We start from the raw sequence: 13,295 nt of genomic DNA, 5'->3' as shown, positions 1-13,295 counted from the left end.
GTGTTCACCCAAAGTAGTACAGGTTTTATTCTCTAGACCCTCGTTTTGACTTTTTCAAATTTAAATTGATATTCTGAATTATAACAAAATGTATGCAACTTTTCATTCACTTTTAAAATTGGCACCCAACATTTACTATTTTGTGTAGACTTTTACAAATGTGTTTTAGAAAAATTAACTAAAAATTATCAAATGTCTGCATTGTGCTAGCCATTGTGCCTGAAAATTTGTGTATGCTCTATTTTTGATAACTTTCAAAAATCTGTGAGAAAAATGTCAAAACCAATAGCTGTTTTTCAGTAGTAAAATTGTACCATAGTGGCCACCCCGATCATTTGATATTTCTGCAGTTGACATGTGTGATCCTCCTTCCTTCTTCTCTTGGGCTGAGCACATTCTTGTGGTTCTTCTTGTACATCTTTGGCCATCCTTTCTGTGTTCTTCAGAGCTGAGCCACCTTTCTTCTGTCAGTTCTTTAAATGCCTCTGTTCCCCAACACCACCCTGAAAGTTTCAACCACCACTTGTCCTTGATGACACCCAAATCGGCATCTAAAGTTCATGGCACTTTCCAGGCTTCAGCCTTGCAAGGTATAACCGCCTACTGAGCATCTCCAGTTCCACGTCACCCAGACACCTCACACTCAACCCAGAGAAATTGGATTCATTGTTTTCCCCGGTGAATTTACTTCTGCTCTTGCTGTTAGTAGCTCTGCAGAACCATTCTGTTGGTCGTAAGCATGATTAACCACTCTGTCACTTCCTAAGATAGCAGTCTGGCCTGCAGCTTTGAGCCCTTCCTCTCCCCTGCCATCTGCATCCTATCCATCACGAATACTAACTTGCAAATGGTTCTTTAATATCTTACCTACTTTCCACACTTACTACCTTTATTCTGGTCATTCCCCATATCTGGCCAGGGCAATTGCCGAATCCTCCCCACGGATTTTTCTGAAGCAAATATTTTGTCCCTGAAATCCACCCAGCACACAGTAATCAGCACGAAAAATACAGAATGCTGAGTTACCCCGGCTATCTTTGTGCTTAAACTCTTGCATGGCTTCCCACCAGCTACAGAATAAAGTCGACAATATTTGCTGTGTTTATCAGTCAACCTCCCAGCAGGAAACACATGCCGTACTCAAAAGGATTTAACTGAAGAGGAACTAATGAAAGAGCTATTTACAGAGCGTTTGGCAGGATAAGAGAAACGAAAAGATTAGAGGCCCCCAGGGATCAGCATCAGCACCAGATTTTACCATCCTTGGTCTGAAGAAGGCCATGTAGAAGGAATGGTGTAGCTAAATCTGAGAGCTGGAGCCAAAAAAGAGCGATCCCTGGAAAGGAGCTCTAAACATAGAGGAATGCAGCCATTGCCAAATCATGGCCCTGCAGAGAGGAAGCCAAGAAGATAAGTGCTCAGCTTCTCTCTATTCCCACCCTCCGCCCTGCCAGGGGCTCCTGTGGGTGCCTTTCTGAGTGCTTACATATTTGTTTATATCCATCTTTACATAGGAGGAGGCTGAAGCACAGAGAGATTAAGAAAATTGCTTGAGTCCTCCTGGGTAACAAGTGAAGCCCCTGGGATTCACACTCAGGCAGTCTGACTTTAAATCCTATTTCTTAACTGTATCACTACAGCATCTTTCTAAATAAATATTTAGCCACTGCACTTACAGCCTATTCTAATGAATATTCCTAAGGAATACATAAATTCTAAATGGTGCATATTAGATAACTGTCAGTTTGGAGCATGAATAATTTGAAGTGTTTTGAGCCATGTAGTTACTTATGTGAACATAACTATTCAAAACAGAAGTTGCTTCAGATTTGTTGGGGATGTTGTAGAATTGTCAGCGACCTTGGAATGAACAGAGACAGGGCACCTGCTCAAAAAAGGATTACTGACCACTTCAGAGCTTTGGAATTTAAGTGTTTAATGAAAACGATCATGAGATCTGTTATAAAAGACGAAAAGCCCGGAGTCTCTCCAGTCAGGAGGAGAGTACCAGGAATTTAAAAGCGTGTTGGTCCACGGGGTGTAAAAGTGAAGTGGGGTCCATGAACGGGGTGCCACCAAGTTTAGAAAGAGGGGCTGTCTCTCACCTCTCACAGGCAGGTCCTAGTGTTTCAAGAGCCGAGTGATTTCACTTCTAGTTCTAAATGTTTGTAGGATTAGCAGTCCCTGAATCCAGGATGCTGTTTTTAGCTTTTGGAGCACTGAGAACTGCTGAACTGGCTCATATTTTGGAGTGTGGTAGGCCATTTTCAGGTGAATATGATGGAGTGGTAAATGCACACGAGAGACATAAGGGATAAAAATACTTTTTTTCTTTTAACTGGTTCTCTTCTTGCCATTAATTCTCTTCTCAATGGATGATACTGAACAGTTGTCAGAGATCTGATTTTTGATAAAATAAAAGATGTGAACATCTGTACAGACCTAATGAAGGAAAGTTCCCTATGATGCAATGTGAAGTGTGTGTCCCTCTCCATGTTCATGAGTAACAACAACAAAAAAAATCCCTCGGTGCCCTCTTACACTTTATAAATAGCCCAAATTCAAATGTCTCCTCTCCTTAATGAGTTAATGGTATTACTGCCATCTTAGTTTTTTTGATTTATTACAACACTTTCTGAATGTTTATAAATAATATTTTTACTGTTGCTCTTATTAATTAAATATGTCTCAAAATAAGAATTATATGTAATGAAAACAGTTTAGATGCAGATTACCCCAGATTAGGATTCTAGAAAGTACGTTAGGATTGAAATCTTCCTGAATGCACATTTCTTTTCTCCTAGTTTGATCTCAGAAATGTTCCGGGGCTCAAATGCCATTATCATTTTTTTCAGATGCATTCTAATCTTTTCAAAGATATGACAGGTTTTATACCAAGAAAAACAGCGGTCTATATAACACACACACATTTACAGACTCAATACACTCAATTCAATGCATTCAAACTCAATACAAATATATTATGTTACTATATTGGTATATATTTAAAAATGACTATTAGAGTGGTAATGATGTGTCAATGTGGGTTCATCAATTATAACAAATGTACCCCTCTGCTGGGGGATAATGGAGGAGGGTGTGCGTGGTGGTAGGGGGGCAGTGGATAAATGGGAAATCTCTGTAGCTTCCTCTCAATTTTGCTATGAGCCTAAAACTGCCCGGAATAAAATCCTATTAAAAAACAATTATTGCAGTATTAATCTGGAGAAGCTCATTGTATAAAAGTCAGCTAATCCTAGTTAAAACTTCTTTGATTATTTTCTACTTGATAATGATGCAAATCTGACATATTTTATGAGGTATGTGAAAAATAAGAATAAAAACACTAAGATATTGAAGAGTATTATTAGGCTTAATAACTAAAAATTTAAAACATGTATAATAAAGTCGATTTACCACAGCTGTAGGACCCATGGCCCTTGAATGTGTTTATTTCTTTGTGCCAAGTTATTCAGTTTAACTGCTTAGTTTGGCGCTCGGTTCCAGAGTAGAAGGGAGACGATATTTCTAGTGTCATGTGTCACCACGGTCATGTCATCTTCTTCGACTCTGTGAATTCCAAGGCTGTACTTTGGAGGAAAGAGCAGGGGAAGAGGTCATTGGGCGGCGGGTGGGAAAGGGAGCGCAGTTGCTTCCTTTGGCTTGGCTCTGGTCTTTTCAAGCAAGTGCTTTGTTGACCCTGAGTCAGTTCATCCTCCTGACCCAGGTCTCATGTGAAAACTCAGCCATCTCTCTAATATGACACAGCAACTACCCGTCAATCTGGGATCTGTGCGAGCTGCACTCTGTCTTTGCAGCGTCTACACAAATTCTTCTGGCCCTTTGGTTCAGTTACTGCTACCCATTTTACCAGGGCTCTGCTCCTCCTTTCAGTTTGTAGAGGTCAGGACGGCATAACAGGGATGCTCTGAGCGTCTGCGATGGCGGCACGTCTGCTCTGAGCCCAAGAAGTGGGAGAGAGAGTTTTAAGCAGGACCTGGGTCAGTAGCCTCACCTGCTGCTCACCTAATGCTGGTTCTCTTTCTTGGTCCTCCTATTGTTAGAGATTCTAAATCATCAACAGCAACTGAGTGATCTTGCCTTACGTGGTGGAAAATGGTTCCAGTTTACTGACCTTTGAAACCTTTCACAATTTAATTTAGAGAAGTGCTCTGTGTGTTAACAATAATAGCAAAAAAAACCCCAAATCTCTATGATGGGTTCCCCATAATTTTGCAGTGCTCTGTCCCCTCCCTCCAGCCTGTCTTAGGGATTCTGAATTTAAAACTTCAGGACTCTGTGAAAGCCCTTCTTCTTTTCCTACATTTAGTCTCCGAACTTTCTTACTTTTGAATCTGAGAAATGTAAACATCCCTAAAATCTAAAGTGTGCTATTTTTATAGCCTTTTCTCAATTCCCAGATTCACAAGAGTGGATTCTGCTAAAGCCTGGCTTTATTCATAGATGACCTGTGTTGAAAGTTTACAGTTTGCTGAATAAATGGATCGAGTTAACAAGAGTGCCAGGGTTAGAGAACTTTTAATCCATGAACTGTTTCAAAGCACTTTAAATGAATCATTTTTTTAAAAAACTACTTATGATTGAATTATTGAATTGATCAAAGCTCAGGGCAGAGGTGGAACTTAGAGACCAAAGTCTCCATTTTACAAATGGAGAAATTGAAAAAGAGAAGCAAAGTGACGTGCTCAAGGTTCTGATTCTGTTATGTACCAGAAGTGGGACTACAACCCATGTTTCTGGTTCCTTCTCTTTTCTCTAGCTGGGTTCTTTTTATCAAGTCGTGCCAGCAGGCCACAGTAAAGAAGCTCTAATATGGTATTAGTGTAGAGTGAATCGATTTGAAAATAATCAATAATTGCTCAAAAACGCATCTAATTTTCAAGCTGCTTTACACTCATCTCTTTCTGTTGGTTTTAACAAGGCATTACCATATTTGGCATTTCTTGAGGGAATTAGTTGAGAATTGCTGGCTTAATCTGTAGATTCAAAAAAGGAGAGAATCAAGCTTGTTTTGTATCTCTTCTTTATAAATGAAAATATATCTTTGAGTTTATGATAACACTTACGAAGCTTCCTAAGAACAGATTTTTGTTAAAATAGAGTTTTGTGGTGACTGGGTTTTATATTTGGAAGGAATAATGCCCTCAGTATGACTTGAAAGCTATAAATGCTAACAGTTTTAGAACTGAATTTCCACTTAGATGTTTGTGATTCAAGTCATTGAGGGGCTTTGGAACTTTGGAGTTTAGTTGACTTTGAGGTATGTTAAGTGCTATTTTTTTTGACAAAGCAAAATTTGCAACTATCAAGTTAGTCGTCTTCCTCCATTTGCCATCGTGACATAAATTATTCCCTTTTTTTTCTAGCGAGTATCACGGCTTTGAAATATATCAAAGTTTTAAAAAGTGTTCCCAAATATTTTGAAGATTTCTAACAGCAAGTTTCTATTTTATGTTATCAAATAAGCCACTTTATTATTCTGGATTTGAATGCTGACTTACAGAGATTTGAAGATAGGGGGTGAATGGTGTGGACAGTGCTTCACATCTGTACCCTTCGGGCTGTTTGTGTTTTCTTTGCTGTAGCATTTATGAATGCATAACTCACTAGAATATTTTTCATTCCTTTCAGGTAAACATATTACCAGAAATACAGCATCATCTTTGCAGAAAGGAAGGATTATGTCAAATAATTAGAAGATTTCCAGGTAATCTTCTGTTTGCGTCTTTATGCATAAACCTGTGAAATATGTAGGCTTCCTCAGTAGACACCAAATAAGGAGATCTCAGCTCAGTCTACTAAGCTCCTTTGTTTATCACTTTCACAAATCTTCCAGAATCCACAAGCTTTTGCCAGTGGGAAGACCTTGATAATAAGGAATAACACGTAACACTGATATTCTTTCTTTAAGTCCTGCCTTCTCACTTTCTAGATGAATGTTCCTTTTCTTCCTATGTATTTGTCTTCAGAAATAATTACTGCTTTATTTTAAAAGCAATTATCCTAGTATTCCTTAATTAGATAAAACTCGAGGTTTTTAAAAAATGTATTTGTTTATGATTAAGTGAGTCTGATCCCAGCAAACAGGTTTCTTCTTTCTGAAATTCTCTCAGTTAGTCTTGATAGAAAGTTGGGACAAAAATTACCATCTCGCTTCCTCATAGATTCCCACAGTGGAAAGAAAACATCAGATAGCGGATGTATCTTCATAGAGGAAATTATAGCCTACTTTAAAACCCATCAGTGACAGGGTTCCTCACATTTCTAGTTTAAAACCCATTTAATGTTTAACAGCTTATGCCCCTGGAAAGTATTTCACTATATAATTAAAATTTAGATCCACATAGTTTTCATAATGTTTTTTAAAAAATTAATTTGTGTCCCAAGTCGAATCAGAAAACTGATATCTTAACCCGTTGGCTTTTCCATGGGGTTTCGGCTTCCCCACCAAATGTTAACCACATTGGTATGTCCCAGTGTTAAGACTATGGTCTTCTACTGTCATTTACCAAGGATTAAATTAAAATGAACATAAACCAGCAATTAAAATTTCAGTTTAAGATACTTGTTTTAAATAAATAATAGCTGTTATTCCTGGTTCTGTGGTTATTGTTTCACAGGACAGTTGTAACTGACTCCATAATCTTTGTTTTGTTTTTGTAAATCTTAGCTGGATAGTTTTTTATTTTATGAAAAAAGTAATGTTTTCATGAGAAGCAAGTAAATAATTATTTCCATGAAGGCATTATTCATAAGTATCTGGAAATCCTTTAATTAAGGCAATTTGGAAAATATTTGTTTAATGTTTGGAATGGAGCCTGCCTATTTTTAAAGCATGTTTTTCTTTGTTGCTGTTTACATTTCAAAATGATTGATGAGCCTTGGAGTTTGCAGAAAAAGATTGTAAGAATGAAAGCCTGTTTATAGCCAGAAATGGATTAGCAGTTTTAAAAAATTCCCGAAGCAACTCTTACTTAAATTTACGTATTGCTTCCATAACCTTAAAAAGCTTTTTTTTCTGTCTTTTTTTTGCTTCAGGTATTTTTTATTCTCAAGAATATCTGCAAGTTCTAGACATATGTAGTCCTTTCTTAACTCTGCCCAGTTTGTTAATCTTCTATTCTTCTCTGTGATTAAGAAGATAATTTCACAGAATACACAGCCTTTTAAGTGGAATTATTTCTCTTGTAATGTTATCTTTCTGTAGCTGAAGATAATTTTCTTAGATGTGTAGTTTGAAGGAGTATGTCTACAACACTGTTTTCTGATATAAGCTTTATAAACAATCGCTTATGCTGTAGACTTTTGCTATGAATACACAGCATATAATACAAACTCAGTATTCACAAGATTAAAAACATGTTATTTGTTGTGAATACTGAATATTTGGTATTGAATACAGATTAGATAGAATCATGCTGGTACCTAAATATATTTTAAAAGACAAGTTACTATTAAAAAGATAAGATAGTAAAACTAAACATAATACTATATACTTTATCCATTTCACTACAAGTCAAAGTGGCCCATGGCATTTTGAGCTGGGCTGCATTTCGAGACAGGCAAACCATAAATTTTTAAATCAGATTTTAGCTCTGCCACTTATTAGCTGTGTGAGTTAAATTCAGGCTGCTGTTGGTTTTTTTCATTTTGTTTTGTTTTACTTTTTTAATCCAAAAAACGAGGATGGTGAGACTCACAGATTTAATTTTAAAAATAAAGTATATTCTACTGGTATGCATATGTGTGTGTATAATTTGAAGAATGATGCATATAATATATTATACCAACATATAGTGCCCGAAAACTGGATCATCCTACTTTTGAAAAGTCAAGCAACAGGCTCTCAGTATTTTCTCTCTTTATATGATTGATTATCAGCACAATTTTATGTTTCTGTCAAGGGGTCTGAGACTTCACCTACTTCCAGGCTTACAAGTCAGCCTGCCACGGTTTCATTGGAGACGGCAGAAGACTCCTGGGTCAGAGACAAAGGACTTTATTATTTATAGCAATAGCAGCAGACAGATTATCAGCATTTGCACTGGTTCGCTGAATCCCGGCTCCCACGGGGTGATGTGAAGAGGGCTAGGTGACACTTGTATACTTAGTGGTTTGCGTTTCAGGAGAGGAACTCTGAGCCTCGGGAGTTTGAAAGTTTGTAATGGACAGTGAGCAGGCCTGCCCTTTGCCCCAGAGAGAGGCATTGTCTTTGTTATACTGGACAAAACCTCCTCTTTGCTCTGGAGTGAGACACCATCTCTTTCAAGGTTATCTGCTGCATAAATATCTTTGAAAAGATAGTTCAGGACAGATGGTCAGTGCCTCTGTTTGCAGACGGTGCAAAAACATGGAAGATCCATGGAGAAGGGTCTCCTGGCTGTTTCGGAGAAGAATGAATACCTGACAGATTCTAGCTCTGAAGCTTCATCAGTGTATAGTTCAGAGCAAGATTTAAAGCCTAGTTGTGCTTCAGGTTTTTTTAATCTGTGAAAATACAACATTTGGCAGTGACTAATAGTGCCAAGATTCCGCCCTGCCTTGTTCCCATACAACATGCTGCCCCAGGCTTTATCCTGAGCAGTAAGTAGAGACAGGGATGCTAAGAAAGAGGGGATGATTGCCTGTCCTGCAAGTGTGGCAGGACAAACAGACTTAGGAGCCGATGCAGACAGAGGCGTGTTGAAGACAGCATATGAGACTAACACATTCTGTTCCGTTCCACAGCCACACAGAATGTACCTGCTGTTAGACTTGTGACTCACATCGAAAGGCACAAAGCCATGGCATTTTTATTGCCTCACCCAGAGATTTATCTGTATCTTGCCATTTAATGCTTTGCTTTTTGAAAGAAAAAAAATGTTTTATAATTTTTCATTGGCCAAAACTTTTTGCTAATGTTCTTGGTTGCTCTTTATTAAGTTTGGTTTTTTGAGAAGTTTTTTTCCCCCATATTTGAAATATAACTATAAAACCAAATATGAGGGAACTGTTTTACTTGGATTGGGAGTTGTTCTTGTTCTTTTTTATAGCAGGATCACCGTCGAGAAGCCCTGGTTAGGAGTGTGCCAAAGTTTGGTCATTACTCATTTTCTCCAGTAGTTTTATCTTAGTTCTGAGCACTGGCTTTCATGTGAAGTTTGAAATGTACCCCGACTTGTACTCAAAGATAGCATTTTGGACATTTTAGAATCTATGTGCTCATCTTTTCGGTAACCCATGAGTACAGAAAGAAAAAGGAACATGATAAATAACATTTATACCTTTTGTTGTATCTAAACAAGACTGGACCTTAAAAAAATATAGATATTTACTACCGAGTATAAAATAGATCTTTAAAATAACATAATTAAACTTATTTTTAAATGTTGACCACAAATTAGTTATTTCTGTCACATGGAACTAATGATTGTTTTTTAATATGCCAGGTCTAAAAATTCCTGTGCAGCTTATATGATATCAGTGAAATATTGTCAGGCCATCAGGTAGCCTAGCTTGAATTTAAACAAAGCCGCGTGGAAATTGTCAATGCTTAATGCATTTTGAGGATTTTTACTGATTTCATTTTTTCCTCCCCTCTGCTACAACTGGAAGAAATGTTCTCCTTCCAACAAGAGAACAAGAAATGGGATTCCCAGTGTAAAAGAAGACTGGGAACTCATCTCTATGAGGCAATCAGGCAAACTTTCAGAGAGGGCCAAGTTTGCTGGTTCTCTGGCTGTCAAATGCCGACACTCCTTCTGTGTGTCCTCTGCATGCTCCTTCCTGCTTCTATCTTTCCAAAGATTTTCACCTCCTATCCCACACACAGTTATATCCCTTATGCAAAACATTTTCCCCCCAAGTAAAACTCTCTTCCTTTTAGTATGACTGACTTCAGCTAGGTGATAGCAGAAAGAAAGCTGATGGAACTAATTCAAACTAAATTACACCCTCACTGCAGTCCTAAGCCTCTTAGATGTATTTGCATTTTTATAAAAGGAGTTTGCAAATGCAATGAATTTCTAATTGGTGGAATTTCTGGAAGGGCATTCAAATTCCTGTTCACTTCCTCAGCCAGCCCTCCACACCCAAAGCTAACAGAATCCATCTGCTTTTCTCTATCTCTACCATGACCGGTTAGTCCAAGCCAACGTGCTGTCATACCTTCCCACTTCCCTTCTTGCCCCCAGATAATCCAGTCCATTATCGAGGCTGGAGCTGGAGTGATCTTTTCCCCCCATCCCTTTCATAAATAAAACAAATTTCTTGGGCCTGCTCACAGCAGTCTGTCTAGGGACTAAACAGTGAGGACCCAGTAACTAGTTCTCTGATGTTCTGACTTGAGACAGGAAGAGACTTTTATCTAGACCAGAAGTCACACACCCAGATGTTCACAAGGGCTTGGTATGTGACATAAAAAGTTTGTAACAAATTCAGAAGTTTGAGAGACCAGAGAAACCAGCACATTTTCAGCAAATGTGTAGACCCTTTAACATGAGCCATTTGGGTTCCAAGAAGAGAAGAGGAGTTGAAGACATAGGAGAGCACAGGCAGCACCACGTGGCACCACCCAGCCGAACCTCGGCAGAGTGGCAGTGTTGGGAACTTAAAGTGCCCTCCTGTTTCTCATCCCTGTAAAATGTGGCTACCACTAAGATTCAGATCCCATCCTGTGGCCCCTCTTCTCCCACCTCCTTATCCCCTTACCTCTCTATGCTCTTCCCCCTTAGCATGTGTTTGCATTTCCTTAAACCCTTGGTAACTCTGGCTTTCATTTTCCTTCCCAAATGCTAACTAACGTTGCTGGCCCCTCAGGACAGGGAAGCTGGGTCCTCTACTAAAATCTCAGTCTCTGGAGTTGGGCAGGGTCGTAGACATCTCTTTGCTACTTCTTCTTTCTCTCATCCACCAACATCCTGATCATTCAACAAATCCAGTAGGAGAACATCCCCCCGGGTTAACTTATTCCCGTCCACTTTGAATCTGCCATCATTCCTGTGGATTTTGATACCCACAATGACTCTTTAGTCATCTTAACCTCACAGCTCCTGGATCTCAGCAAATCCTTGACTTATTTCTCTCTGACTTCAGCCTCCCACTCCTGTCGCCTTGCTCAGTAACTGGCATCGCAACAGTACTCCATCTTTGAGAGCCCATCCACCACTTTGCTCTACTTCAGTGCCTCTGAGCCTGGAACCTTGGGTGACACTTTTGGTGCTCTTAATTCTGCTACTTTCTCCAAGTCCATCAGCCATTTTTGGGGGGCCATAATTTCTCTCCTACCAAACCTGGACCACCCAGTCTGCCACTTGTAATATTTCCTTGCAAGCATCTGTATTTTCCTTCCACTCAAGCTCTTAAGCCATCAATTAAGAAAAATCACCACAGTTTAACTTCTCTGCTCCTACACAACAAACACTGGTGAACATCACACAAATTTGCTGTTCTCTTTTCTGAGGATATCTTCCTCGTGTGCTGAAATGGAAAAAAATTACACTAGTCCTGTAATTGTCAGCTCAACCACCACCACCAACAAACTGGCTGGTGACCTGAAGCAACCTTTCCTAATTTCCCACTAATATACTTAATAACTACTCCTAGCACTTGCAGTATAGAAAAATACAGGCGGAATTTCCATGTATTCTAAGGCTGATGGAAGTAAATTGTAGTTCTTAATGCTGTTTTCAATTCAGTACAGGTAGAGAAGATCCTCTCCTCCATGATCAGAATGTAGGTCAAAAGAAAAGCCTGCAGAGCATGCTGATGGTTTGGGTGTGGGTTGTAAAAAGATTGTCTCCTGCAGTTTTCGGCAACTACCAGTTGGGCTAAACAAGTTAGATGCCAGGAGCTTAAATCTGCCATTCAGCTGTAGGTCTCAGAAAAGTCCAGTGGTGAGAAAAGGACACATTCCTTCCAAGTTGAGCATATTGTTTTTAAAATGAAGAAAATGCAAAGAAGAAACTAAGTATCTTGAATTTATCAAGCCAGGGATAATTACTAGGAACCTCTTTGTATTTTAATATTGAAAATCTAAACTGTTGTGACTCAGGAGTGTTAGCCAAGGGAGGTCTACCCGACTTGCTGGAGTAGATTTGCACTTTCTTTCCTCTTTGTTCCTGTTGTACTTGTGAAAGTCTCTGTTACTGCCGAGCCGCCATGTGTCTTAGTTGGATGTGTATGTGTTTGCCTTCCTACAAGGACTGAGTCTCCCTGAGGTCAGGACATGATTTTTCACTTCTCAAGCTCAGCTCATGGTCACTACACTGACATTTTTAAATGAAAGACTGGAGAGGATGCATTTAATGGAGGGGGTTAGAGTTGTGAAAGGGGAGCCCTGCTGATCCTCAGGGGGTTTTGACAATGCTGGGGTGAATTTTTCCCCTTACCCACTGCAAGCTCAATGGTGAGTTGGTGCTATGGGGCAGAGAACGGGGCAGGAGAAGTGAAGAATACTGTCTCCTTCCTCCAAGATACAATTACCCATTTTGAGTAATAAGGTACTTGCTCCATTGAAAGGACTAGAGAACTTATCACGTTACACACACAGGCACAAAAGATACCAATAGATGACATGATGCAGTACCAACTTCTAGGTGATGGCCATTGCAGCCAAGAGACTGCTCACCTGACTGCTGTCTGAAAAGAACAAACTTCATGCTTTCTCACATTGTTGCTTATCCTCATTCACGCAGGCTGCAGATGGACGTGGACTTCTCATGGTCAGGCTTGCATTTTTCTACCATTTCAATAAAGCCTTTAAATATGTGTTCACCATTTCTCTAGAGGAGGGGCTCAGGGCTGACCGCCAGAGGATGAAGTAGGGAGATAATGGTGAGAGGTGCCTCTCTTTACTTATGCAGTGATGTGTTCTGACTTCTTATAGATTAGCTCTCTGGGCAGTTTTCTTCATCTTAATGGTTCTGCATTCGGGACAGAGGAAGTAAATCCAATACTTCTTGCTGACTGTTGTGCTTCCACGGTTTTTCTTCGTGGCTCCTGTGAAAGAAAGTGAAGGTGTCTGAGATGTGGCCAGAAAACCTAAATCAGAAAGGAAAAGCATTGATCCGACTGCAGAGGATGTCAGGTGGATTACTTTTCTTCTTTAAGCCCTTAAAAAAAACCCCAAAAGCCTGAAAGTGAGAAAAAAAAACCCAACCTCAGAAGCCCTATTTAATGTAGGAAGAAATGAAATTGCTTTGATCGAAAATGGGTAGGATCCTCCTCTCTTTGTCCTCTCCTTTGCCCTTTCTTTTCTTCCTCCTGGTGGCCCTGGAAGCCCCTCCTGACACCTG

The 13,295-nt window shown here is 39.4% G+C and overlaps 1 protein-coding gene across 2 annotated transcripts in view; it reads left to right on the top strand.

The window, feature by feature from the left end:
- CPED1 (cadherin like and PC-esterase domain containing 1) overlaps nucleotides 1-13,295 on the top strand; it is a 258,511-nt gene that overhangs the window by 59,916 nt on the left and 185,300 nt on the right. For both annotated transcript variants that reach the window (XM_072964602.1, XM_072964603.1), the window contains one exon: nucleotides 5,653-5,728. In XM_072964602.1, the coding sequence (XP_072820703.1) occupies nucleotides 5,653-5,728 (76 nt within the window). The remainder of the gene's footprint in view (nucleotides 1-5,652; nucleotides 5,729-13,295) is intronic.

The sequence above is a fragment of the Vicugna pacos genome, chromosome 7 (genome assembly GCF_048564905.1).
Source record: "Vicugna pacos chromosome 7, VicPac4, whole genome shotgun sequence".
Lineage (NCBI taxonomy): Eukaryota > Metazoa > Chordata > Mammalia > Artiodactyla > Camelidae > Vicugna > Vicugna pacos.
This window is presented reverse-complemented; position numbering and strand designations above follow the sequence as displayed.